This window comes from Schistocerca cancellata, chromosome 4 (assembly GCF_023864275.1).
Source record: "Schistocerca cancellata isolate TAMUIC-IGC-003103 chromosome 4, iqSchCanc2.1, whole genome shotgun sequence".
Taxonomy (NCBI): domain Eukaryota; kingdom Metazoa; phylum Arthropoda; class Insecta; order Orthoptera; family Acrididae; genus Schistocerca; species Schistocerca cancellata.
The window spans coordinates 729,046,009-729,073,877 of NC_064629.1; the positions used below are offsets into that span (position 1 = coordinate 729,046,009).

Genomic DNA, 27,869 nt, shown 5'->3' on the forward strand with positions numbered 1-27,869 from the left:
ACGTTCTTCCAGCGATCTACGATAAATTGCTGATAGAAAGGGGGCAAGTTCTTTAGCATAATCACTGTAGAATCTTAAGGGTATCTCGTCAGATAATGCGTTAGATGAGTATGTGCCAAGCAAGATCGTAAGAGATGGAAAAGAGCCACCATGGTGCAACAACCGAGTTAGAAAACTGCTGCGGAAGCAAAGGGAACTTCACAGCAAACACAAACATAGCCAAAGCCTTGCAGACAAACAAAAATTACGCGAAGCGAAATGTAGTGTGAGGAGGGCTATGCGAGAGGCGTTCAATGAATTCGAAAATAAAGTTCTATGTACTGACTTGGCAGAAAATCCTAAGAAATTTTGGTCTTATGTCAAAGCTGTAGGTGGATCAAAACAAAATGTCCAGACACTCTGTGACCAAAATGGTACTGAAACAGAGGATGACAGACTAAAGGCCGAAATACTAAATGTCTTTTTCCAAAGTTGTTTCACAGAGGAAGATTGCACTGTAGTTCCTTCTCTAGATTGTCGCACAGATGACAAAATGGTAGATATCGAAATAGACGACAGAGGGATAGAGAAACAATTAAAATCGCTCAAAAGAGGAAAGGCCTCTGGACCTGATGGGATACCAGTTCAATTTTACACAGAGTACGCGAAGGAACTTGCCCCCCTTCTTGCAGCGATGTACCGTAGGTCTCTAGAAGAGCGTAGCGTTCCAAAGGACTGGAAAAGGACACATGTCATCCCCGTTTTCAAGAAGGGACGTCGAACAGATGTGCAGAACTATAGACTTATATCTCTAACGTCGATCAGTTGTAGAATTTTGGAACACGTATTGTGTTCGAGTATAATGACTTTTCTGGAGACTAGAAATCTACTCTGTAGGAATCAGCATGGGTTTCGAAAAAGACGGTCATGTGAAACCCAGCTCGCGCTGTTCGTCCATGAGACTGAGAGGGCCATAGGCAAGGGTTCACTGGTAGATGCCGTGTTTCTTGACTTCCGCAAGGCGTTCGATACAGTTCCCCACAGTCGTTTAATGAACAAAGTAAGAGCATACGGACTATCAGACCAATTGTGTGATCGGATTGAGGAGTTCCTAGATAACAGGACGCAGCATGTCATTCTCAATGGAGAGAAGTCTTCGGAAGTAAGAGTGATTTCAGGTATGCCGCAGGGGAGTGTCATAGTACCGTTGCTATTCACAATATAAATAAATGACCTGGTGGATGACATCGGAAGTTCACTGAGATTTTTTGCAGATGATGCTGTGGTGTATCGAGAGGTTGTAACAATGGAAAATTGTACTGAAATGCAGAAGGATCTGCAGCGAATTGACGCATGGTGCAGGGAATGGCAATTGAATCTGAATGTAGACAAGTGTAATGTGCTGCGAATACACAGAAAGATAGATCCTTTATCATTTAGCTACAAAATAGCAGGTCAGCAACTGGAAGCAGTTAATACCATAAATTATCTGGGAGTACGCATTAGAAGTGATTTAAAATGGAATGATCATATAATGTTGATCGACGGTAAAGCAGATGCCAGACTGAGATTCATTGGAAGAATCCTAAGGAAATGCAATCCGAAAACAAAGGAAGTAGGTTACAGTACGCTTGTTCGCCCACTGCTTGAATACTGCTCAGCAGTGTGGGATCCGTACCAGATACGGTTGATAGAAGATATAGGGAAGATCCAACAGAGAGCAGCGCGCTTCGTTACAGGATCATTTAGTAATCGCGATAGCGTTACAGAGATGATAGATAAACTCCAGTGGAAGACTCTGCAAGAGGGACGCTCAGTAGCTCGGTACGGGCTTTTGTTGAAGTTTCGAGAACATACCTTCACTGAGGAGTCAAGCAGCATATTGCTCCCTCCTACGTATATCTCGCGAAGAGACCATGAGGATAAAATCAGAGAGATTAGAGGCCACACAGAGGCATACCGACAATCCTTCTTTCCACGAACAATACGAGACTGGAATAGGAGGAAGAACCGATAGAGGTACTCAAGTTACCCTCCGCCACACACCGTCAGGTGGCTTGCGGAGTAGGATGTAGATGTAGATGTAGAAGGATGGGGAAGGAAATAGACCGTGCCCTTTCAAAGGAACCGACCCTGCATTTGCCTGGAGCGGTATAGAGAAATCGCGGAAAACCTACATCAGGATGGTCAGGCTCGGATTTGAGCCGTCATGCTTCCAAATGAGCCTATGTTAGGTTACTGGGAGTTTTTCCTCTGCACTGATACATTCTATCATGGTTGTGTTGCTTTTAGAAACACCGACTCTAACAATGCTCAAAGCATTTCAAACGGGTTAACAGACGTACTGCAGTATTCGAAAAACTTGTCTTGATTTGCTTTTCAGTTTGGTGCATAGAAGCGCAGACTTTCCGTATATTGATCTCTCGTTTAATAGCGGATTAACCCAATATTTTTACTCATGCCGTCATTTCCGACGTGTATGTACAATTATCACAGAATATAATGCAAGGACCGCAGTCTTATTTAACGAAATTTAGCCCATAGTGGATATAAACTACGCACAGTAAATGTTGCCGCAGCTCGCCCCGACGCACTACGGGTAGGATTTCCCAGGTCGGACGTGTTGCGTGAAACAAGGGCTAGCTGCTGCATATAAACACGGTCATTTGGCCGTTTTGTTGACGTCGAGTCTTTAAATAGACCTTAATCAACCACTATCTCTATTTTATTCGGAGATGAATTTTACAACATTTGTTTCTAAAACGTATAATTGCTATCGTCTTATTGTTTGAGAGCTAGTTAGTTAGTGAGTTGGTTGTGTGTGCAGTCTCGCGTAGAGATTAAATACAATTACTTTACATATCTTGTTGATAACTTGAGAAGGATGTCTTATTGTTGGTATATGAGAGCAGTCTCACTGAGAGATTTAATACAGTTACATTACATATCTTGATAATTTGGTGGAGTTTTGCCGTAGAAGCACACCCCGATGAGTTATCGATTACTCGAATTTGTGTATTGGGTATCGTTTTGTGAGTGCGAGAGAAGCATTGTTTGTTTACAAACTTAGTTCTACCGGTAGAAAGTAGTGAAGCTGTAGTTCTATTTGGGGCGGTAGTATGGAAGTTTCAGAAGATTCTTATTCAGTGGTGATAGATGTTGGACATTATACAGTGCGAATAGGGTGTTCGCAAGATGATAGTCCAAGAATGGAATTGCCATCTCAAGTTGGAATTTTAGATCATTTGAGTTCGACGGAAGCTGGAAAAGCGTCGTGTTCCTACGTAACACAACCGAAAAAATATTTGTTTGGCAATGATATTAATATACCCCGGGGCGGTATGGAGAGCGCATCTTTCTTTAAGGATGGTATGATTGACGATTGGGACTCATTTGAAAAAATGTTGGAGTTTGCTTATGACACATGTTTTCACTCACGTTCCGAACACCATCCCATTCTCATTTCGGAACCGGCGTGGAATGTAAGAAGGAAACGCGAACAATTGACAGAACTTATGTTTGAAAAGTTCAAGGTTCCAGCATTTTTTTTAGTAAAAAATGCTGCCTTAACCACGTTCGCAAACAGACGCACGACTGCGTTAGTGATTGACAGTGGAGCAACTCATACCTCAGCAGTTCCAGTCCAAGACGGATTCGTTCTGTCACGTGGCATTGTGCGAACTCCACTTGCTGGCGATTTTTTGACTACACAGTGTGGAGAATTGCTGAAGGTTTGTATAAATGTAATGTAATAAACATTCCCAGCGCAGTGAAAAAAAAAATAAATAAAACGTCAATAACTACTCCACCTCGCAGTTTCAGCCAGCTGCTGTTCGTGGTTGTGATCCTCTTTGTGTAAGATTGAGCCAAATTGGCTTTCATTGGGATGGAACGTGTTTCAGATATAAATGTAGCCGTGTGCATAGAATTATCTTTATTTCTTTAATTCACCTTGGATGAATGCTAGATAGTTCCCTTGATAGCCCCTTTCCCATGATTTGCACTCTACAAATCCTGGGGGGAGGGGGGGGCACTTTTTATTGAATCATACATTAAGATTTGTTCCTATTCCATTAATTAATGAACTAAGATGGGACTGCATGTTTGCACACGTCCAACCAAGCTGCTATTACTCTAAGTTGAACGTATGTATAATACTCGTAGCTCTTGCCATGAAATGTTGGGACCGATGACCATAGCAGTCTGATCCCTTCAATCGTCCAAACCAACCAACCATGAAATGTTCTTGTATTTTCTGAGTAGATTTTCAGTCAGTGTTAAATATGTTTGTTTGATTTATGCCAGTTATGATTCCTCAACGTTTCTGTGATACTCTTCTACAAGTCAAACAAGCCCGCCATTTGTAGTGCAGTTCATTTTAGAGTCTCATGTGGTGTATAATTTGTTTGTGTCACTACTGTCAGTAAACTTGAGGAGGATTCCTGCTTACTATATACTTAATAATTCTAAGAATTATTTATCGCCTGTAGTAAATTATAAGGTTGTCCCCCTCTGATTTAAATCATTGTTTATCCTGTTCACCACTCTGAGATGCTGTAAATATTGGGACAAAGCTTAATTCATTTATGGTGAGTTTTGAGTTTATAACACCATCAGTGTAAAGTATGATCTAACCATTAATTCAAAGTTACGAATTTCACTTGTCATGACTGTACATAATGTAAACACATCATGAACAAACAGGATTACTCTGCTGTTGTGTCTTCTGTAGCCTATTGTACACCTTTGATTTACTGTCACAATTATTAGTAGTATTTATTGCCATTTGTCATGCATAACCTGAAGTACATATTCCAGCAATTGTAACGTAAGCAAATCTGTTTTCACTTCTCTGCTTCAAAACCAGCTCAAACATTGCCCATCAATGACAATACTACCACAGATCATCTACAGTGTTCCATACATGCTTGGTCAGACCTAAGCCGAAGTTTATACACATGCGTGATAAACTACAACTGAGCAGACCTATCTGTAGTTGTGTTACTTGTGATACAGTCATCTTAGAATAAAGTTGCCCTGGAACAGTATTTAGACCACTGGAAAGACTTGGTGATGTATCTTCATAAGTCTTGATCATAATTCTTCCTTGGAGAGCATCAACAGAACCAATATACTACTGGTAATGGCATCACAGAGCTATCCCCATGTGTAGGGCATTCAGTTTGTGCAGCTCATGGTTGAATGTGAGTGTAGAAACAATTTTACAAGGTGGCAATTATACTAAAAAAATGTGAGTGTCATACGGCTTCATTGGCTGTGATATCCCAAGGGGAAATTTCAGCCACCTATTGAAAAAGATGTTCTTCCTCTGTACACATTCGCCCCTTTACTTGCGGATGCGTGAGAGATGTGTCCGATGTATGTTTGTGGAGTGTAGGTGAGTGTAATGGATGTGTGTATAGTGTAGTGTTATGTTTGTGTTCTGGTGTTTCTTAAAACTTTGTGTCATGCCCTTGATACTGCGTTGTCTTCATTGTTGGAATGCCCGTAATATTGCAGGCTCATCATCTTAGTTAGGACTGCCATATGTGTAATATTATAGGCATGGCAGTCCTTGTGCCCATAGAACTATGGGGATGGCATTCTTTCTTGCTCTGAACACAGTGTACTATTACAGGTATGGCAGTCAAAGTGTTAAGTCACATTACATTTACTTTCATGTATGGCAATCCTCTTCAGTGTCTGGTGTTTCTGATCTCTCATGATTGGCTTTTGCCTTCTATTAGTCACTGTTAAAGATGTGTTCCTGTGATTTGTATGTAGCTTGTTATTCTTCTAGGTATATTGGACGAACCACCTAAATTTGCACCTGTAAAAACATTTGGCTCTTTAAAGAAATTGGCAATCTCTCTTCACAAACATAATGATGAGTTACTCATAAAACAAAGACCAATGTACTTTTACAACTTCGTTTATCACCCAGATACAGTCGTCAGCTTTTTTAATGTGAAACTGTGGAATATTTTTTGTTCCAGAATAGCAGATCTGTATGGGACAAATTCAGTGATACAACTCTTTTATAGGTCTGGCAAGAAATTATGGAATAAAAATGCGTGGAATGTAAGGATTTTGTTGTTTTAGCAGTTTGAATGGCATCTCGCTTCGAAGTTTGCCCCATTCTCAATTGAGAGTGGCTCAAACATCATGCGTGGATCACACTACTTCTCATGCAGAGAGCCATAAGGAAACTAAGAAATTCAGTCTTCTGAGATAGAAACTGAGGTTGTATGCAAGATTATGTGGGCAAGAATCAGTATCAGGAGAGGGCATAAAAATATAATTGGATACTTCTAGCAACAACCAGACTCCTCTACTTATGTAGTCAAAAACTTTCGAAAAACCTCAGTTCGCTAATATGTAAGTACACCAATTATATGGTAATCAATGGAGGAGACTTTTGACAATCCAACAGTCAACTGGAGTAATTTCAGTTTTATTAATATGGGTGTGATAAGATATTCTACAAATAAATGCCTTCTCAGAAAACTACCTAGAACAGATGGTTCGGAACAGTGTGTATGATGGAAATATATTGAACCTGGTGGCAGCAAATAAACCTAATCTTTGAAACTGGTATCAGTCACCAGGAGGCATTTGTTGCAGTAATGATTACAAAAGCATGTAAAGGATATGTAAAAGAAGTAGAAATATTGGTATGTTCAATAAACTAGATAAAGAAGCAGTGTGTCACATCTCAGTGAAAAACCTGAAACTTTTAGCCCATGACAGGAGGAGGCTGAGGAACTGTGGCTTAAGTTCAAACTCATAGTTGATCGTGCAGTTGATAGATATGTACCCAGTAGAAGAGTTCATGATAGGATGAATCCTTCATGGTAAACAGTCACTGTAAAGAAACAGAGACTATTGCATAATAGGTGTAAAACAGTGTGTAGGGCTACAGATACTGAATGAAACCTGTTTGGGTGTCAAGAGAGCAAAGTGTGATGAGTTCAATGACTAGCACAGCAGAATATTATCAAATCCAGGATGGACTAATGACAATGTTCAAGGATGGAGAACATTGAAAATGTGAAACCCAATTTGTACTTTACACACGACATGCTGAAAGCCATGAATCAAGGCAGTCATGTAGATGCAGGATTTTTAAATTTCTGGAAACATTTTGACTCGATACCATACCTATGCTTATTATCAAAAGTGAAGTCATATGGGGTATCAAGTGAAATTTGTGATTGGATTGAGGATTTTCGATAGGGAGGATGCAGCAAGTTATCTTGGATACAGAGTCATCAACGGGTGTAGAAGCAGTTTTGGGTGTGTCCCAGGGAAGTGTGTTGGGGATCCTTGCTGGTTTTTATATATATTGATGGTGCTAAAGACACGTGTTGGAACACGTGAGGCAATACTGACCTTACGACTTATCTTAGAAGAAAGATTAAGAAAAGGCAAACCTAGGTTTCTAGCATTTGTAGACTTAGAGAAAGCTTTTGACAATGTTAACTGGAATACTCTCTTTCAAATTCTGAAGGTGGCAGGGGTAAAATACAGGGAACGAAAGGCTATTTACAGTTTGTACAGAAACCAGATGGCAGTTATAAGAGTCGAGGGGCATGAAAGGGAAGCAGTGGTTGGGAAAGGAGTAAGACAGGGTTGTAGCCTCTCCCCGATGTTATTCAATCTGTATATTGAGCAAGCAGTAAAGGAAACAAAAGAAAAATTCGGAGTAGGTATTAAAATTCATGGAGAAGAAGTAAAAACTTTGAGGTTCGCCGATGACATTGTAATTCTGTCAGAGACAGCAAAGGACTTGGAAGAGCAGTTGAACGGAATGGACAGTGTCTTGAAAGGAGGATATAAGATGAACATCAACAAAAGCAAAACGAGGATAATGGAATGTAGTCAAATTAAGTCGGGTGATGCTGAGGGAATTAGATTAGGAAATGAGACACTTAAAGTAGTAAAGGAGTTTTGCTATTTAGGGAGTAAAATAACCGATGATGGTCGAAGTAGAGAGGATATAAAATGTAGACTGGCAATGGCAAGGAAAGCGTTTCTCAAGAAGAGGAATTTGTTAACATCGAGTATAGATTTAAGTGTCAGGAAGTCGTTTCTGAAAGTATTTGTATGGAGTGTAGCCATGTATGGAAGTGAAACATGGACAGTAAATAGTTTGGACAAGAAGAGAATAGAAGCTTTCGAAATGTGGTGCTACAGAAGAATGCTGAAGATAAGGTGGGTAGATCACGTAACTAATGAGGAGGTATTGAATAGGATTGGGGAGAAGAGAAGTTTGTGGCACAACTTGACTAGAAGAAGGGATCGGTTGGTAGGACATGTTTTGAGGCATCAAGGGATCACAAATTTAGCATTGGAGGGCAGTGTGGAGGGTAAAAATCGTAGAGGGAGACCAAGAGATGAATACACTAAGCAGATTCAGAAAGATGTAGGTTGCAGTAGATACTGGGAGATGAAGAAGCTTGCACAGGATAGAGTAGCATGGAGAGCTGCATCAAACCAGTCTCAGGACTGAAGACCACACCACCACCCAAAGACAATACTAAGAGTAACATCAGACTTGTCTGAGAGAGGGTTCACACATGTTCAACCAGTTCTTAATAACATTTCAAAGCAGTGCAAAGATTGATAACTTATGTTAAATGTTCAGAGACGTATAATTGTGCATTTTGCAAAATGAAAAAAATGTGGTACCTTATGACTCAGGCTCAATCATAAATAAAGTGAGTGGCAGACTGCAGTTCAATGGTGGAATACCAGGTAAGTGTAATCAGTCTACATAGGAGATTGCATCCAAATCACTTTTGTAAGCCATCCTAGACTGCTGCTCAGTGTGTGGGACCTGTACAAAATGGGACTGAAAGCAGATTTAAATACACTCCTGGAAATTGAAATAAGAACACCGTGAATTCATTGTCCCAGCAAGGGGAAACTTTATTGACACATTCCTGGGATCAGATACATCACATGATCACACTGACAGAACCACAGACACATAGACACAGGCAACAGAGCATGCACAATGTCGGCACTAGTACAGTGTATATCCACCTTTCGCAGCAATTCAGGCTGCTATTCTCCCATGGAGACGATCGTAGAGATGCTGGATGTAGTCCTGTGGAACGGCTTGCCATGCCATTTCCACCTGGCGCCTCAGTTGGACCAGCGTTCGTGCTGGACGTGCAGACTGCGTGAGACGACGCTTCATCCAGTCCCAAACATGCTCAATGGGGGACAGATCCGGAGATCTTGCTGGCCAGGGTAGTTGACTTACACCTTCTAGAGCACGTTGGGTGGCACGGGATACATGCGGACGTGCATTGTCCTGTTGGAACAGCAAGTTCCCTTGCCGGTCTAGGAATGGTAGAACGGTGGGTTCAATGACGGTTTGGATGTACCGTGCACTATTCAGTGTCCCCTCGACGATCACCAGTGGTGTACGGCCAGTGTAGGAGATCGCTCCCCACACCATGATGCCGGGTGTTGGCCCTGTGTGCCTCGGTCGTATGCAGTCCTGATTGTGGCGCTCACCTGCACGGCGCCAAACACGCATACGACCATCATTGGCACCAAGGCAGAAGCGACTCTCATCGCTGAAGACAACACGTCTCCATTCGTCCCTCCATTCACGCCTGTCGCGACACCACTGGAGGCGGGCTGCACGATGTTGGGGCGTGAGCGAAAGACGGCCTAACGGTGTGCGGGACCGTAGCCCAGCTTCATGGAGATGGTTGCGAATGGTCCTCGCCGATACCCCAGGAGCAACAGTGTCCCTAATTTGCTGGGAAGGGGTGGTGCGGTCCCCTACGGCACTGCGTAGGATCCTACGGTCTTGGCGTGCATCCGTGCATCGCTGCGGTCCGGTCCCAGGTCGACAGGCACGTGCACCTTCCGCCGACCACTGGCGACAACATCGATGTACTGTGGGGACCTCACGCCCCACGTGTTGAGCAATTCGGCGGTACGTCCACCGGGCCTCCCGCATGCCCACTATACGCCCTCGCTCAAAGTCCGTCAACTGCACATACGGTTCACGTCCACGCTGTCGTGGCATGCTACCAGTGTTAAAGACTGCGATGGAGCTCCGTATGCCACGGCAAACTGGCTGACACTGACAGCGGTGGTGCACAAATGCTGCGCAGCTAGCGCCATTCGACGGCCAACACCGCGGTTCCTGGTGTGTCCGCTGTGCCGTGCATGTGATCATTGCTTGTACAGCCCTCTCGCAGTGTCCGGAGCAAGTATGGTGGGTCTGACACACCGGTGTCAATGTGTTCTTTTTTCCATTTCCAGGAGTGTAGGTGCAAAGAAAGGCAGCACAACTGATCACAGGTTCAGTCAACTCATTTCAGAGTGTCAGGAAGATGTTGAAAGGACTGAGCTGACAGACTCTTGAAGCTCAAGAGCAATATTCCTAAGAAAGTGTACTAGCAAAGTTTCAATAACCAGCTTTAAATGATGACTCCAGGATTGTACTACAACCCCCGACATATCACTCCCATAGGGATTGTGAGGACAAGATTAGATTAATTACATTATGCACAGAGGCATATAAACAATCATCCTTCCCATGTTCATTTGTGAATGGAATAAGAAAAGCTCCAATAACTGATACAGTTGGCCATACCCTCTGCCATGCACTTAATGGTGGTTTGCAGAATGGAGATGTAGATAAACTTCCTGGTGGTATGACATTCAAATAGCTGCAACAGCAGCAAAGTTTGCATGTTCAATGTATTTTTACTCTTTAATTTCTTGTCAGGCCAAAAAAAAAAAAAAAAAAAAAAAAAAAAAAAAAAAAAAAAATTTAAATCGCCTAATTTCACTCACATAGATCTGCTCTTGCAGTGCAAAAATACTATCGTTCCATTTAAAATTGAAAAGCAATTGTAATACCTGTAATTTGGTGGTTAATGAATCTATGAAAACACATTGGCCTTCGTTTCATGATGTCCTTGTCACTTTTGAAAAGTGAAAATGATTGCAAGTATCTTTAATGGGTCAAAAGTTAGTTGAGGTGAAAAAGATAGGCATCACTGGTAAGCAGTAGTTATCCACCACACATGTTCACACAGTGGTGCTGTTCACTCACATGCTTTGAGAGAGTGGCTAGCTTTAGTATTTGGAAGGAAACCACAGCAATACTGAAAATTTGAGTCAATCTGTTCTTAACTTCTGCAAGCCATGTTCCCCACATTTCCTTCCATTACCAAACTGATAATACCTTGATGCCTCAGGATGTGTCATATCAGCTGATAGCTTCTTTCAGTCAGGCTGTGCCATTAATTTCTTTTTTTCCCCAATTCAATTCAGTACCACCTCATTTGTTATTCATTCTACCCATCTAACTTTTAACATTCTTCTATAGCACCACATTTTGAAAGTGTCTATTCTCTTCATGTCTGAATTGCCTGTTGTCCACATTTCACTTCCATGCAAGGCTACACTCGAGACAAATACTTTCAGATAATACTTCCTGACACTTAACTAATATTAGATATTAACAACTTCCTCTATTTCAGAAATATTCATTTTGCCATTATCAGTCTCCAATTTATAGCTTCCGTACTTTTCCCATCATCAATTATTTTTCTGTCCGAATAGCAGATCTCTTCTACAACTTTACTGTCTCATTTTCTAACCCAGTTCCCTCAGGATCATCTTATTTAATTAGACTCCATCCATTAAATTGCTTTACTTTTATTGATGTTCATCTTATAATCTCGTACAGCACACTATTCGTTCCGTTCAGTTGCTCTTCCAAGTCTTTAGCTGTCTCTGGCGGAACTAAAATGTCATTGGCAAACTGCAAATCTTTTATTTCTTCTCTCTGAGCTTTAATTCCCTTTTCTAAAGAGGATATTGTTGTTCATATATCGCTCTGCACAGATTTTCATACATAATTATGTATTGACTCAGACGTGGTCTCACAAGGGCTTTGTAACAGTCCTGTATCATACATGAAATACCAATAGGATTCCTCTGATAAATCTGACATCTGCTTTTCCCACAGCTAGGGGTATGGTACACATAGATACTGATTTCAGTACCTGACTGTTAATTATGTGACTACATTTTTTTCTCCTTCTGTCATGTATGGAGCACGAGAAAAATGATTCTTTAAATGTGCCTGTAGTTATTCTAATCTTATCCTCACTATCCCAATGAGAGCAATATGTAGGGGTTTGTAGTATATTCTTAGTCATCATTTACAGCTGGTTCTTGAAACTTGGTTAGTAGACTTTCTCAGGATAGTTTCCATCTATATGCAAGAGTCTGCCAGTTTAGTTCTTTCAACATATCCATGAAACACTCCTGCGGGTCAAACGGACCTGTGACCATTTGTGCTACCGTTTTGTGTATACGTTTCATGTCCCCATCTAGCCCCATTTGGTATGGGTCCCACACAATTGAACAATATTCTAGGGTGGGTTGCACAAATGATTTGTAAGCAATCTCCTTTGTGGACTGATTGCATTTCCCTAATATTCTACCAATAAACCAAAGTCTGCTCCCTGCTTTACCCACGACTGGGCCTATGTGATTGTTCCACTTCATTACCATACTAAGTGTTACACTCAAGTATTTGTATGAGTTTACAGATTCCAACTGTGACTCAGTAATATTATATTCATAGGATACTATGTGTTTTTTGTTTTGTGAACTCCAAATTTTTATTTTTTTGAACATTTAAAGGAAGCTGCCAATCAATGCGCCACTTTGAAATTGTACCAAGGTCTGACTGAATATTTGTACAGCCTCATCCAGACTGGATTTCATTGTAGATAACTGCATCATCTGCAAAAACATCTGAGATTACTGTTAATATTGTCTGCAATTTCATTAATAAAACAACATGAACAGCAAGGGAGCCAACACACTTTCCTGGGTACCTGTAAGTTACTTCTACATCTGTCAATTACTATCCATCCAAGATAACAAGCTGCATCTTCCCTAACAAGATAACCTCAGTTGAGCAACAAATTTTGTCTGATACCCCATATAATCATATTTTTGATAATAAGCGTAGGTGTGGTAGTGAGTCAAATGCTTTTCAGAAATTGAGAAATGCTGCAGCTACCTGACTACCTTGACCCATGGCTTTCAGGATGTCATGTGAGAAAGGTGCGAGTTGGGTAGATCTGAATTTTCGAACCCCATGCTGATTGTCAAGGAGGAGGTTGTTCTGTTTGAGATGCCTCATTATGTTTGAGCCCAGAATATATTCTAAGATTGTACGACAATTGGATGTCAAAAGTATTGGACAGGAGTTTTGTGGGTCACTTTTGCTACCCTTCTTGTAGACAGGTATGATTGGCGCTTTCATCCACCTGCTGGATGCTGTTTTTTGTTCGAGGGCTCTACAATAGATTATACGAACAGAGAGGGTAATGCAGCTGTGAATTGGGTATAGAATCTGATAGGAACTCCATCAGGCCATGGGGCTTTGTTCAGTTTTAACGATTTCAGATGTATCTCAACACCACTGAAACTAATATCTGTTTCACACAACATTTCTTTAGTGGCACAAAAATTAAGTTGGAGCAAAGGAACTCTTGAAAACAAGGTTAAGTATTTCTGCATTTGCTTTGCTACTCTCAACTTCAGTTCCAGTCTTGTCTATTAGTGATTAGACACAAAATTTGGTGCCACTGACAGCTTTCACATATGCACAGAATTTCTTTTGGTTTTGTGAAAGATGATTTGACAGTATTCTGCTACGGTACTCACTGGAGGCTTCACACATTGCTCCCTTGTTTGCCAAATGCATTTCATTCAGCATCTCTCTATGTATGTATGACTTGTTTATGCATATTAAGCAATAGTGTCTATTTCTTTAAAAGTTTCCATACAGTGCCTTTGTACCATATAGGACCTTTCCCATTTTGAACTGCCCAGCTGGGTACATATCTATCCAGTGAATGTTCAACTCTTCTTAACTTGAGCCATAGTTCCTCTACATGCTCCTGTCCTGAGGTAAAGGTTTCTAGTTCCTCATTGAGGCAAATGATATAAGTTCATTTTATCGATCTATGTACTCTAAATTACACTTGTTTCTTTAGGGGGAGGTCAACTGCAAGTCTTTTCTATCTTCACATTTTTCTGCAGTTTTTAGACAATATAACTTCCCTGTATACAACTGCTGTCATCTGTGAATTGCTTCAGAGGGGCAACTTTTCCATTTACAGTACTCCCATTAACCCAGACACTTAAGTGTCAAAAGTAGTGCAAAAATAATGCCTGATGTTAAGCTATTTGCATTTTTAGTTTTTTTTATTTCAAATTCCTCTGTAACTGTATGTAAAATGGAGGTCAGCCTTATGGATATCTTATTTAGTATAGTTTAACAAGTAATGTTTATTTTAATTTTGTTATGAACCTTTCTTTTAGTGTCCTAATCAAGAGTAGCTCTTTTAGAAAGTGTGATTGTTTCAAAAAAATTTAGTCTGATTACATTCTCTGGTTGATATCTCCTCTCTGGAATGTATTTCTTATTTTTAGTGTCTTCTGTTGTGGCAGTTTGGGAAGGAGGAATGCATTAAAAATATCTGTTTGTATTTCATTTTCCCCTCAAATGTGGCTGATGTAGGAGATGCAGCTGACAGTAGTCAGACGTTAACTCTCCAGTGACACTGATGTTCCACCTGTCTAAGCCATTGTGGATTGTCACTGGACCAATAATGCTTGTTCCTTGTATTTACCTAGTCTTTGTTTGAGAAGGGACATTCATCTGTAAATAGAACATTGAAGAAGTAGTTTGGGTTGACGAGGATTTGCAGCCGTGCCCACTGACAGAACTGTACACGATTCTGGGAATCATTCCCATGTAACTCTTGATGTAGGTGTACATGGTAAGGATGGAACCGATGACATGTAAGAATACGATGTACACTGGTTTGAAGAATACCAATCTCGTGTTCAAGCTGTCATGTGTTCACATGTGGATTCATAGCAACAGAAGCGAGAACAGTAATTTCGGCAGCTTCGTCTGTGCTAGTGCTACAACAATTGCATTGTCGTGGGTTGAAACATCCCTTTTCCTGAAGCGTTGTAACAACAAGATGATAAAACATCCATCGGGAAGGTGGGTTCTTGTCAGGACATTGCTCTCTGTACAGTTCCACTGCCTGCATAGCATTTCGCCTACCTTCAAGAACAAAAACAAAAGAAATGTTATGTCGATGCAGTTTGTAAGAAGGGCAGCCTTTACTGTATGACTACTCTACACAACAATATTTAAAAGAACTAAACTACTGTACTAAATGTACCTATACATAAGAAAACAGTATTGCAATTACTGTTCTGGTAACTTACATTCCCCATAGATGAGTAGCATTTCTACCTTCGCTTTGTTGGTTTACATTCTACTCACACAACTCTTCAACTGACGATGGTTGATGGAATGATGGGTGTGCATTCTACTGATGTATACATTTGTCCTCTGTCAACGTCAGCACGTGGATGTGTTCCATTACCCCGAGTACCTTCCCTAAGCACTGGGAGCATCAATGTTGTGTTATGTAATTAATAATGTATTTCAGTGAATGGTTCATTGTGATACATTTTTGAATAGGTCTTTAGGAGAGGAAATGAATTACCAAATAAAAAATACAGGGTGCCATTTAAAAAAGTCATACCACTGTTCATATCTTTGTAAAAAACAAAGCTACAACAAAGGCAATTATGCTGATTGATGTCACCGTGAAGGCTAAAGAACATTTGCTTGAAACATTTTGTAACTTGCATCTGGACAAATAGTTATTTAGAGTGGTCAAGATAAATGGGACATCCTGTATACCACATAAATTAATAAGTAATGATACTGATCCTCCATGACACACAAAACAGGCCAGAACACTGTTGCAGAAGGGGTGGGGGAGAACACGCCAAATTTGAAAGTATGCAAAATCTCTGAGATTGGCAAGGCTTTACAGAAGCTTGAAATTTAGCACACACTTCAATGCGAGATGCTTCTAGTAGTTTCCACAACGAAACTGTGTCTCAAAATGTGGCAGAAAACCCAAAGATATTGTGATGATACGTAAGGTACACCAGCAGCAAGATGTGACCAATACTTTCACTGTGCGATAAAAATGATGATGTCATTGATGATGGTTCCACTGAAGCATTATTACTAAACATGGTTTCCCAAAACTCCTTCAACAAAGAAAAAATGTAGAACAACTGCCAAGATGACTAACTTTGACCTAGATATCCTTGGTGTTAGCAAAGCCACTTATATCAGTTAATAAAGGCAAGGCAGCTGATCCAGATTGTATACAAGTCAGGTTCCTTTCAGAGTATGCTGTTACAATAGCTCCATACTTAGCAACCATGTACAACCACTCATTCGTAAAAAGATCCGTACGTAAAGACTGGAAAGTTGCTCAAGTCACACCAGTACCCAAGAAAGGAAATACGGATAATCCACTAAATTACAGACCCACATCACTAACATTGATTTGCAGTAGGGTTTTGGAAAATATACTACGTTCGAACATTATGAGTTACCTCGAAGGAAAAGATTTATTAACAGATAGCATGAATTCAGAAAATATTTTTCTTGTGAGAGATAACTGGCTCGTTATCCTCACGAAGTCATAAATGCTATCAATATGGGGTGTCAAATTGATTCCATGTTTTTAGATTTCCAGAAGGCTTTTCTCACTGTTCCTCACAAGCATCTTCTAATCAAATTGCGTGACTGAGGAGCATCACCTCAGTTGTGTGACTGGATTCTTAAGGTCCTGTCAGAAAAATCACTGTTCATAGCAACTGACAGAAAGTCTTCGAGTAAATCAGAAGTAATATCTAGCATTCCCCAAAGAAGTCTTATAGGCCCTCTACTGTTCCTGATGTACATAAATGATATAGGAGACAATCGGAGCAGCCCTCTTAGGTTGTGTGCAGATGATGCTGTCATTTACCTTCTTGTAAAGTAATCAGATGATCAAAACCAATTCCAAAATGATTTAGACAAGATAATCTGTATAGTGTGGAAAGTGGCAGTTGATTGTAAACAACTAAAAGTGTGAAGTCATCCACATGACAGTTACATGATAAATCACGCACATCTAAAGCCTGAAAATGCAACTAAGTACTTAGCAATTACAATTATGAATAACGCAAATTGGAAGGATCACATAGATAGTATTATTGGTAAAGCAAACTGAAGACTGTGGTTTGTTGGCAGAACACTTAGGAAGTGCAACAGGTCTACTAAAGAGACTTCTTGCACCACACTTGTCCACCTTCTTCTGGAGTATTGCTGTGTAGTGTGGGATCCACATCAGACGGTACTGACAGAGAACACTGAAAAAGTTCAAAGAAGGGAGCTCGTTTTGTATTATTGTGAAATAGGGGGGAGGGGGGGGGGAGAGAGAGAGAGAAAGAGAGAGAGAGAGAGAGAGAGAGCGAGCCATGGACATGATATGTGAGCTGGGGTGCCCCGATTGTGAAAATATTCTGTTGCACCGACCTGCATAAGGAGAAATGATAATCATGATAACATATGATAAATCAGAGCACACAGAGAAAGATTTATGTGCTCATTTTTCCTGGATGCTGTTTGAGAGTGGAACAGTAGAGAAAGTCTTAATACGCAAAAAGTGTTAAGGAAAATGAAATCATGGTGTAAGAAAGATTTCCCTCTTTATGCGTTTCCTTCACTATTTTAAATGTATTTCTGTGTTCTTGTAGGTAAGAAGTAAGTTTAGAGTTATATCCCTGTAGACTCAAAACCAAATGAGTTAACTATGCACCTTTCATTAGATTCCTTCCTCGTAAATTTACAGACAGTTGTGGAACATTTGGTTTTAGCAAGAATACCATAAAAATTTACCCACGCTTCAGAGAGTTTGGTACATATATCAAGCTAGCTGTTTCTGAAAAGTAGCACATGTGATTAGTGCTGATCAAAATTAATCATTCATAATTAAAAGTCACATCTGTTTTATAAATGTGCAGGCCTACCCCTGAGAAAGTGTTTTATCTTTATTGAATGTAAGGAAATTGAAGTCCCTGAAATAGTAAACCATATCATTTGAGTAATGAAAGTGAATGTACATATATCTCTGCTACATTCTACACTTCAGTCCTCTGAGAACCAGTCCCAATTTGTACAAGAAGTACAGTCACTGACAGTAACCAGTAATATGTGAAAATACGACTGTGTACTCGGTACTGCACATAAATAAAAAGTTGGCACATAGAACTTAATGCTGCCACCCCTCCTCATCTTGCTGGTCATACTGACAGTGAATATATTCCTCTACTAGGTTTCGAACCAGATTACCTCAGAATCGAGTGCCACCACATAGGTGTGTGTTAGTGACTGCGGCTATTGAGGGGGTAACTAACTCCGTAAGTTTTAATAAATAGTGATGTAACTCAAAAAAACTTGGCACTGCATAGTCGCAAATAACTGAACATTGAATCATCACCCAATGACCCAAACAAAATGTAACTTTTTCTTGACTTGTTCGTAGCCAGCAGTGTCTGTCAGCATTTTAGCATCAACTTGATCCTTTGACTGTGTAACAATTGGGACTTGGTACGGGCGCTGATGACCCTGCAGTTGAGTGCCCCACAAAGCAAACATCAGCTTGATCCAAATGTTCTTTGACCTTTTCGAGTTGAGTTCTAGTTTGGAATATCATAACGTCTGTTCAAGATCTAGTGTTTTGAATTTGTATCAAGATTGCCATAGTCAGATTTGTGTTTCTGTAGCTCATCTTTTACCCAAAACCACTTCTGAGAATGATTTCGTATATCTGTTGCATGTATACGAGACAGCTTTCTCAAAAAAGAAATCAATCAAAATACATTTGCCATTAAAGATGCCTATATTCAATGTTGTTCTGTCAAAAACTAATGCTATACATAGGACTCAAAACTGTATTCAGCCAGAGTTTCATAAACAGCCTGTTCTTTTCCACAATATTATGGGCACAGATATACACAATTTACTAGATTGTTGGGTTTAATATTTGCTCCAATCTTGGCCTTTTGTGGCACCCTTTGCTTGCTCGGCGTCTCTGTTTTGTCAAATAACTGGTGTAAATGGTGGTAGATTCCATGTATGAACCTTGTCTTCTTTCAGTCATTGCTAGACCAAAAACTGTGGATCTTCTACAATAGTAATTATATCCAAAGCATTTGTATGTGTTATCTCCTTGGGTTTTTACAAAAGAAACTTGTTTTTAACTCCAGCGAACTTTTAGAATGCTTTTTAGGATTCTGCACCTCAATCGGTAAAAGCAAACCCTTATAGGATCACTTTGTTGTCCATCTGTCTGTCTGCCTGTCTGTCATCTGAGACCCCTTTTTCTCAATAACATGTAGAGGTATCAACTTGAAACTTATGTTAAATACTAAAGTAAGCAGTCCCTTGCTGATGTGAACTATTATTTAAGCTTCTAAGTCAATGCAGTTAAAAGCTACAGCCATTTATGTCACATATTATGATACTCGCAAACTCACCCATTGAAACCTGTAGGTGGATTATCTATACACATAATTAAGTTTGTACAGAACCCTCAGAGTTAAAGTCCTACTCATTCTTTGAGTCTTGTAGCTACCTCTGTCTAATTTTGGTCTGCAGTATCTCAACCTTTGTGTCAAAATTCATGCTTTTCCTAATATATCTTTACTTCTTACACAGATAATGTGTCACTTTGATGCACAATTAATCTGCACAATCACAAATTAAATGATTGATTAAATTAAATTAAAACCAGTAATGTTTGTTTGACATATGGCAATTTGCTTTCAGTTTGTCCATCAAAACACTGCCTGTGCAAATAAATTATCTCTTATAAATTAACAAAATTCAAACACATTGTATTTGGTATGATTGATAACATCTCTCAAAATCGAAAGACAACTAGGATGGTTGGGGCAGGGTTGTAAAAAGGAATATGTCTGCTGGATGTGCCCTCGGTTTACCTGTTTTGGAGTCACTGACCCATCACCTCATCTGACCAATGTGATAATGTGAAACACAAACCCATTTTGTCCTGGGGTTAAGAAGACTGTAGTAAATACCCTGTATACATTAGGTATTGATTGAATTTTTCATGCAGAAGTACTATTTTACAAAGTTGATTTTTGTTTCTCCTGGACTTTGGTCTGAGGGCCCAGGGGCAACTTTTCTCCTTATCATACTGACCCCAAATTTCTCACAGCTCATGTTTGCATTGAATTAAAGCATTAGAGAGTACCCAAAAATAATCTGAAACATGTAAAAAAGTGCCATATGTACTAGCCACACTATTGTACATGTTCCTCATGTGTCTCCTGTATTTATTGCAACATATCTTTTAATATCTGATATCATTCCATGGTCCGCCCCAGTAGCTGAGTGGTCAGCGTGACGGATTGCCGTCCTCCGGGCCCGGGTTCGATTCCCGGCTGGGTCGGAGATTTTCTCCGCTCAGGGACTGGGTGTTGTGTTGTGTTCATCATCATTTCATCCCCATCCGGCGTGCAGGTCGCCCAATGTGGCGCCGAATGTAATAAGACCTGCGCCAAGGCGGCCGGACCTGCCCCGCGAGGGGCCTCCCGGCCAATGACGCCAAACGCTCATCATCATCATCATTCCATGTAATATATGGTCACTCAGTGAGGCACTTCTCATTATTGTAGACATAAGATATTTTAGGACATTAGAAGCTCTCATTCTTGATGGCAAATGTGAAATTTATGAAACAATTGAATCGCGTGGAAGTGAACAAAGTGCTCAAAATTGTTTCCTTAGTATACATTTCATGCTACAAGCATTGCCATTTGCAGCCTCAGTTAAGTTGTCTTGTCTCTTTTAATGACTCGTTGCTGCATATACCCTCTATGGTGTGGAATACTTAATCAATGTAATATTACTCGATAGCCAAGACTATCTAGATTACTGGATGCAGATGTTCATATTAAGCAGATATACTGATAACTTTGTTAATGAGTGCCCTAAAATCACCACCACCATCAATATTGCAATGACCCATCTTGGAAATAAAAGTTACCTGTCTAGTAATGTGTCTGTGGCTGTACGGCCTACAAAAAATAAGAGTGTTACTTGTCTTCATCTCTCCTATTCAGGTTACCCACAGTATCCAATGCCAATAACTTTGATTGCATCCAGAGGATTGCTGTAGTACAATGCACAACACATTTAACTTATTAGGAAAATGCTAGAGTTTGGTACTTATTTATGTGCATTCATAGATATCATTGTTTCAAATTCAGTGTGATGCTTTTACAAATACAGTGTGGGAATTTCTGGCAGAATGTAAATTATTTAGGGGTAAAGGTAACAAAACTTTCAGACAAATCCTTTTTCAACCTAGAATGCACACGTGCACATACTTGTGCTCTCTCTCTCTCTCTCTCTCTCTCTCTCTCTCTCTCTCTCACACACACACACACACACACACACACACACTCACACACACTTGTATGTCACTTATACCACTTTCCATAATTCTGATATCCATATTTGTCATGCACTTTTGTTCTGTATGTTCATAATACCTGCACTTCTTTCTATTATGATACGAGGGAAGAGGAGGGTATGTACGATGATTAGAAGGAAAGAAGTGTACAAGGTAACTCATTAAAATAATGGATTAGATATGCTTCTGAGAGGCATAGAGATAAAAGATACCGTTATACTTAGGTGAAATGAAGAAGGCCCAGTTCTTAAAATGCTGAACTATAATTTAGGAGAGAGCACAATGAAAACCTCATCCTGATTTTTTAGATTCTCTGAATCACTTTAAAACAAATTCCAGCATGGTTCCTTCAAAAAGACCATAGCCAATTTCCCTCCCCAATCCTTGTCTAAATGACTTCGTCCAATGTCCCTAATGATTACACTATTCATGGAAAACTGTAATGTTCAAGCTTGATTTAATGTACCTTTTTATGCAGTCAATAGCAAACAGTGCACATGATCATAATGATCATTAAATTTATAAAATTTTGGCTTTATTTTTAAGACAGCGTCCTGAAGTAAGCTGAATATATACATTTATGGTTCCAAACCCTCTGACCTTATTAGAATAGGCATAGTAGAAGACTGGTAACAAGAATGACTAACATGCAAGAATTTGTGTGTGTTCCAAAGTCTATAAAATATCTTCCACAGAACATTTTCTCAAACATCATGTGGACACATTTCCATTCTTTAGAGAAGAGGAAGGGAGAAATCTCTTTTGCAGTAACACAAGATGTGAAATTATAGCAGTCCTTTTACAGAAACTTATGAACTTCGGCTCTCAGGTGTAGAATAGAAATGGGAAATGCTGAAAGTGCAAAATGTAAGAAATTAGGAAAAAACCATTAGAGAATCACATTACTAATCATTTTATGTGAAAGGATGAAAATTATGATAGTTTCACATAATTTGTATTTTTTGACACTTTTACGTGTAACAAGTTTAGAATTTTAAAAAATATATATATAAATGAAAATTTAGGTAAAGATGTAATTGCCATGCTTCACTTCCAAGAAAATACTGAATGTGCACAGTATCCCTTATTTCTGAACAGTAGGAAACAGTATTTATGTCGCTGACACAATGAGAAATAAAATTACCTGTATTCTGATTCAAGAAGATTGACCTTGGCCAATAGTTCCTTCTTTTTTTCAGCACTTAATTTGTTGGCCAATAGAAGATGAAGAACATTTCCTAGGATGGGAAGATCATACAGTTTGAATTGCAAAATTATGTGGTATTCTGTTTTATTTCATTTTGCTGCTCAAGACACAGTTCATTTCTAATGATTTCAATTTACATCACATTGTGGCGGTTCTTTGTGACCAACAGCTGTCCTTTATTTTGTTACATATGGTTTTCTTTGAATTCTTAGCTCAGTATTCATTATGTTCCATCATAAAACACTGGACACAAAAGATTCTTGTCAAAAATAATTAAAATGAAGTAAAATGTACTATAGCTTGTTGCGTGTAGGAAAGTGAGTGAGATACAGGTTGAAATATGCATACCACTGTGGTCAGACATGCTCAGCACATTCAGCGTTCCTCATGTCATGAACAAAAAAACTTACACACTGCTAAATATAATGGAGGTATTTTGAATTACAAGGATGCTTCTGTAGTACTTCCAACAAGTCACAGTTTATTAGCCATGGCGCATTAAACAGTGTGCAGGAGAAAAACAAAAATATCCAATTTCAGCCTGCTCAGCATTTCCCATTACCAGTCTTTAGTTGCTAATTTGTGTGATGACTGTCAGCATCCATTCACCAAATTTACAGCATGTTCTTCAGATAAACTGTCAATACAGACATCAACATCTGGTTCTTAAAACGTAATGCAGCCAATGGAGTAACCAAAATTGTTTTTTTTAATTTATATTTATATTGGTGAATCAAGACATGGCCAGATGACAGTGTAATTTTGTATATATTCACACCATTGGCAGGTATATAAATGATTAGAGTTGTAATTCTCTGTGCCATGTAGCAACAGCTTTCAGAGTCGGTCAGTGTTGTCCAAGTTTAATGGTGTCACCAGGTCTGGTAGGGTATATAAGGAGCATGACCAACGTCAAATGTTGAATGATCACTGTGAAGGACACAGGTATTATGCGTACTCATGTGAAACGTATTATTGACACCTGACAGAATTTAAAATGTACCTTGTTTTGTGTATCCATTTGGCCAGCTGGGCAAATTGTGGAATATTCACATTTGTGGGGCATTTGGATTTAGCAGTGGCCCAGTGTTGGACTGCATGGGAATGAGAGCAGGCATAGTAGTCATAAGGGTCCTGGTTGACCCTGTCTGACTACCACAAGCGAGGATCGCTATATTCTGCAGAAAGCACATTGTAACCCCCTTCACATCTGCATCTGGTATCCAAGAACAAGTAATCCACTCCCTTCTCATTTTTTGTCATCCTGCAGCATTTGTTGAAGAGCACCAGCAGGTGGCTAATGAATTACCATCTCATGTAAGCTGCTGCTAACAACGCAACACAAACAACTGCATTTGAATTGGTGCCATCGCCGGGAAGCAGTGACTGGTGATGACCAGCGTCACACTGCACTACCTCAGATGACTATTTTTGACAACTATGGTGGCAACGTAGGAAGAGGTACCATTCTTCCAATGTTTGGAGAGGCACAATGACTTCAGGCATCATGCTGTGGGGAGCCATCATGTATCACTTAAAGTTGTGGCTGGTAGTCATTGAGGGAACTCAGATGGCACAATGGTACATCACGGACATCTTATGTCCTCGTGCGTTACCTCTCATGCAAAAGCACCATCTTGACATTTTTTTAACAGGACAGTGCTTGTCGACACATGGCTCCTGTGTCTGTAAATTGCGTGCATGACACAGAGGTCTTGGCCAGTAAGATCCCTAGATCTGTCTTCCATAGAACATTTGAGAGACCAGCTTGGATGTCGTGTCATTATCCAGAATATCAGGGAACAGTTACAACAGTTGTGGGCCAGCTTTCCACAGAAGAGGATGCACTGGCTTTTATACCCTTTACAACCAAATCAGTGGCATGTCTTCAGGCTAGAGAGGTACATCATCATACTAGTAAATGGGCTCATACCGCAAAGTTCTTCATAAATTTGACTCGATAATGTAAATTCATTTCATTTCCTGCACTCCTTCTGGGTGTTTGAAATTTTTTTGTCAGGCAGTGATGTTGTTGTGTAGCTGTCCACACTCAGCAGTGGAAAACAGCTAGTTATACAAACTTTTGTGTAAAATGTTGACATGTCAGTAGTGGTTGTTTCACTTACTTACATTTTGTAATTTTAGTGTGACATGTACGAATATGACTGTAACATCACCCAAATGAATATAAATCCTAATGTAGAAAACCATATTGAAGTTGAGGTATTAAGCCTTGAAATTAATGCAAAGATAAGACTAGTTTTAATCTTTTATACCACTATCTTGCATGGTCACATTGGGTCAAACATCAAAATACATGCTTTCAAAAGAATATTAATGAATTTTGCTTTACTGATACTTCAAATGGTTAAACCGAGGTCCCTAATCCCTGTTGTATATAACATTCTATTGCCGAATTTTAATATTTATTTATTGAAATTGTCCTTGTACACAGTACATTAAATCGGTTCTTCACTTCTTCCTGTGTGCATTCTTATTCCTCCTTGCCCACATTCGTTTCATATGTTCCAATCTCTGCTTCTGGAGCTGTGCAGTGTTATAAGGCTGTTTTATTTTTCTTTCTTATTTGTCACTGAAAATCACTTTTTGAATTTTGTTCTTAAATAAATCCTTGTAATGTGTGTCAATTATGTTGCTGTTTGCTTCTTCGAGGTTATTTAGTGTCAATGTAAATCATGCTGTTGTCCTTTCAGCTTCATAATTTTACTAAAGATATACTTTGTCAGTCTGTCAGTCCATTCTAGCCAATGTCCGAAGAACAACATTCTTCTTTTGTACGTTGTGTATTTTATGTTCTCTACACGTTCATAGATCTCTTTGCTAGGTCATGGCGTGTTTTAATCTGTCCCTGTTGTCCTTGGGCTAAGTATGCTTCAAACCAGCCTTCTCTCTATTTCCATAACTTTGTTTACGCCACCTTTCTCCAGTAGTTTTAGTGTTTCAGCATTATACAATGCCTCAGGTCTCACTGTTGTATTATTATATTTAATTTTTGTGTCCCACAATAAAGCTGTCTTTTCCAATATGTTGCTGGTGTACTGGTATGGAATGTTCATCTTATTTGCTCTTATCTTTAGACTATTCTCATTGTTGTGTGTGCTTAGCCATTCACCTAGATATTTGAATGAGCTGACTTTGATTTTGTTTTGATTTGTGAGTAATTTCTGTGGAAAGTCTTTAATGTTTGTTATAAATTCTGTCTGCGGGGGAAAAAATAGTAAATTGATTTCTGCTTGTACAGTTAGGTTTTCGATCTGGATTTTGTCATTTTCTTGTTTGTTTGCTATCAAGACAATGTCATCTGCAACTTCCAGGCAGTCCACATAGATATTATCTCTTTGGTTTCGCAAATTGATTCTTTTCTTGTTGGATTTTCTCCTCTCGAAGTTCTCCAGAGTGCAGTTGAAAAGCGAAGGTGACAGTCCATCCCCGTGACTGACTCTTGTTTCTATGTCAAAGTTTTTGGAGAGTTCTCCACAGAACCTGACTTTTGATGAAGCATTTGTTAATATATATTGGATATTGTTTGTAGTGTTTGGATCTAAACCAGATTGTTTCATAATTTTGATGAGGGATTTTCTGTTAATGGGATTATGTGCTTGCTTGAAATCTACAAATGTAACTGTTGTATCTTTGTTTTACAGTTGTGTTATTTGCAGGATAGCTTTTAAATACCAGATCTGTTCTCTGCATGCTCTATTTTTGCAAAATCCACCTTGATATTCACCTAGTTGTGGGTCCAGTTGTGCACAGTCAAGCAGTGGTTTAGATAAAATTTTGTGTCACTGCCAAAAGTTGATTATGTAGATTTTCCTGGCATAATTAGCATTTGACATGGTGCTCCATTGCAGGCTTTTAACGAAGGTATGAGCTTACAAAATAGGTTCCCAGATATGTAAGTGACTTGAAGACTTCTTAAGTAATAGAACCCAGTATGTTGTCTTCAGCGGCGAGTGTTCGTCAGAGACAGGTGTATTATCAGGAGTGCCTCAGGGAAGTGTGATAGGACCACTATTATTTTCCACACACACAAATTATCTGGTGGACAGAGTAGGCAGCAATCTGCAGTTGCTTGTTGATGACACTGTTCTGTATGGGAAGGTGTCAAGGTCGAGTGACTTAGGATGATATAAGAAGACTTAGACAAAATTTCAAGTTGATGTGATGAATGGCGACTAACTATAAATGTGAAAAAATGTAAGTTAATGGGGATGAGTAGGAAAAACAAACCCATAATGTTTGGATACAGTGTTAGTAGTGTTTTGCTTGACATAGTCATGTGAGGATTGTAGGAGGGAGGGCAAATGGTTGACTTTGATTAATTGGGGGAATTTTGGGAAAGTGGTCCATAAAGGAGATGGCATATAGGATGCTAGTGTGGCCTATTCTTGAGTACTACTCGAATGTTCGGGGTCTGCACCACACTGGATTAAAGGAAGACGTTGAAGCAGTTCAGTGATGGGTTGCTGTAATTGTTTCCGGCAGGTTGGAGCAACACACTAGTATTATGGAGATGCTTTGGGAACTGAAATGGAAACCCCTGGAGGGAAGGTGACATTCTTTTCAAGGAACACTATTGAAAAAATGAAGAGAAGCAGCATTAAAGCTGTGCTGAATGATTCTACTACTGTCAACATACATTTCACATAAGGACCACTACGATAAGATATGAGAAATTAGGGCTCATATGGAGACACACAGACAGCCGTTTTTCCCCTGCTCTATTTGCGAGTGGAATGGGAAGGGAAATGACTCTTAGTGGTACAGGATACTCTCCGCCACACACTGTATGGTGGCTTGCAGAGTATGGATGTAGATGTAAATGTAATGGCTGCTCTAGTACATGAATGCATTCATTTTACTCATGGACAACTGAATTTTATATCCAAAGATTTATATACTGAAGAGCCAAAGAAACTAGTACAACTGCCTAATGTCGTGTAGAGGCCCCGTGAGCACTCGAAAGTGTCACAACGCAACATGACATGGACTTGACTGATTTCTGAAGTGGTGCTGGAGGGAATTGACATCATGAATACTGCAGGGCTGTCCGTAAATCTGTAAGAGTACGAGGGGGTGAAGATCTTTTCAGAACACCATGTTGCAAGACGTCCTAGATGTGCTCAATAATGTTCATGTCTGGGGAGTGGTGGTGGCCAGCAGAAGGTGTAAACTCAGAAGAGTGTTCCTGGAGCCACTATGTAGAAATTCAGGATGGG

General features: G+C 39.6%; 1 protein-coding gene across 1 annotated transcript in view; it reads left to right on the plus strand.

Annotated features, from left to right (window-relative positions):
* Positions 1 to 3,012: 3,012 nt before the first annotated feature.
* The window catches only part of LOC126184771 (actin-like protein 6A), a 118,109-nt gene continuing 93,252 nt past the window's right edge, over positions 3,013 to 27,869 (plus strand). The window contains exon 1 of the mRNA XM_049927324.1: positions 3,013 to 3,710. Coding sequence (XP_049783281.1) covers positions 3,099 to 3,710 — 612 coding nt within the window. The 5' untranslated portion in view covers positions 3,013 to 3,098. The remainder of the gene's footprint in view (positions 3,711 to 27,869) is intronic.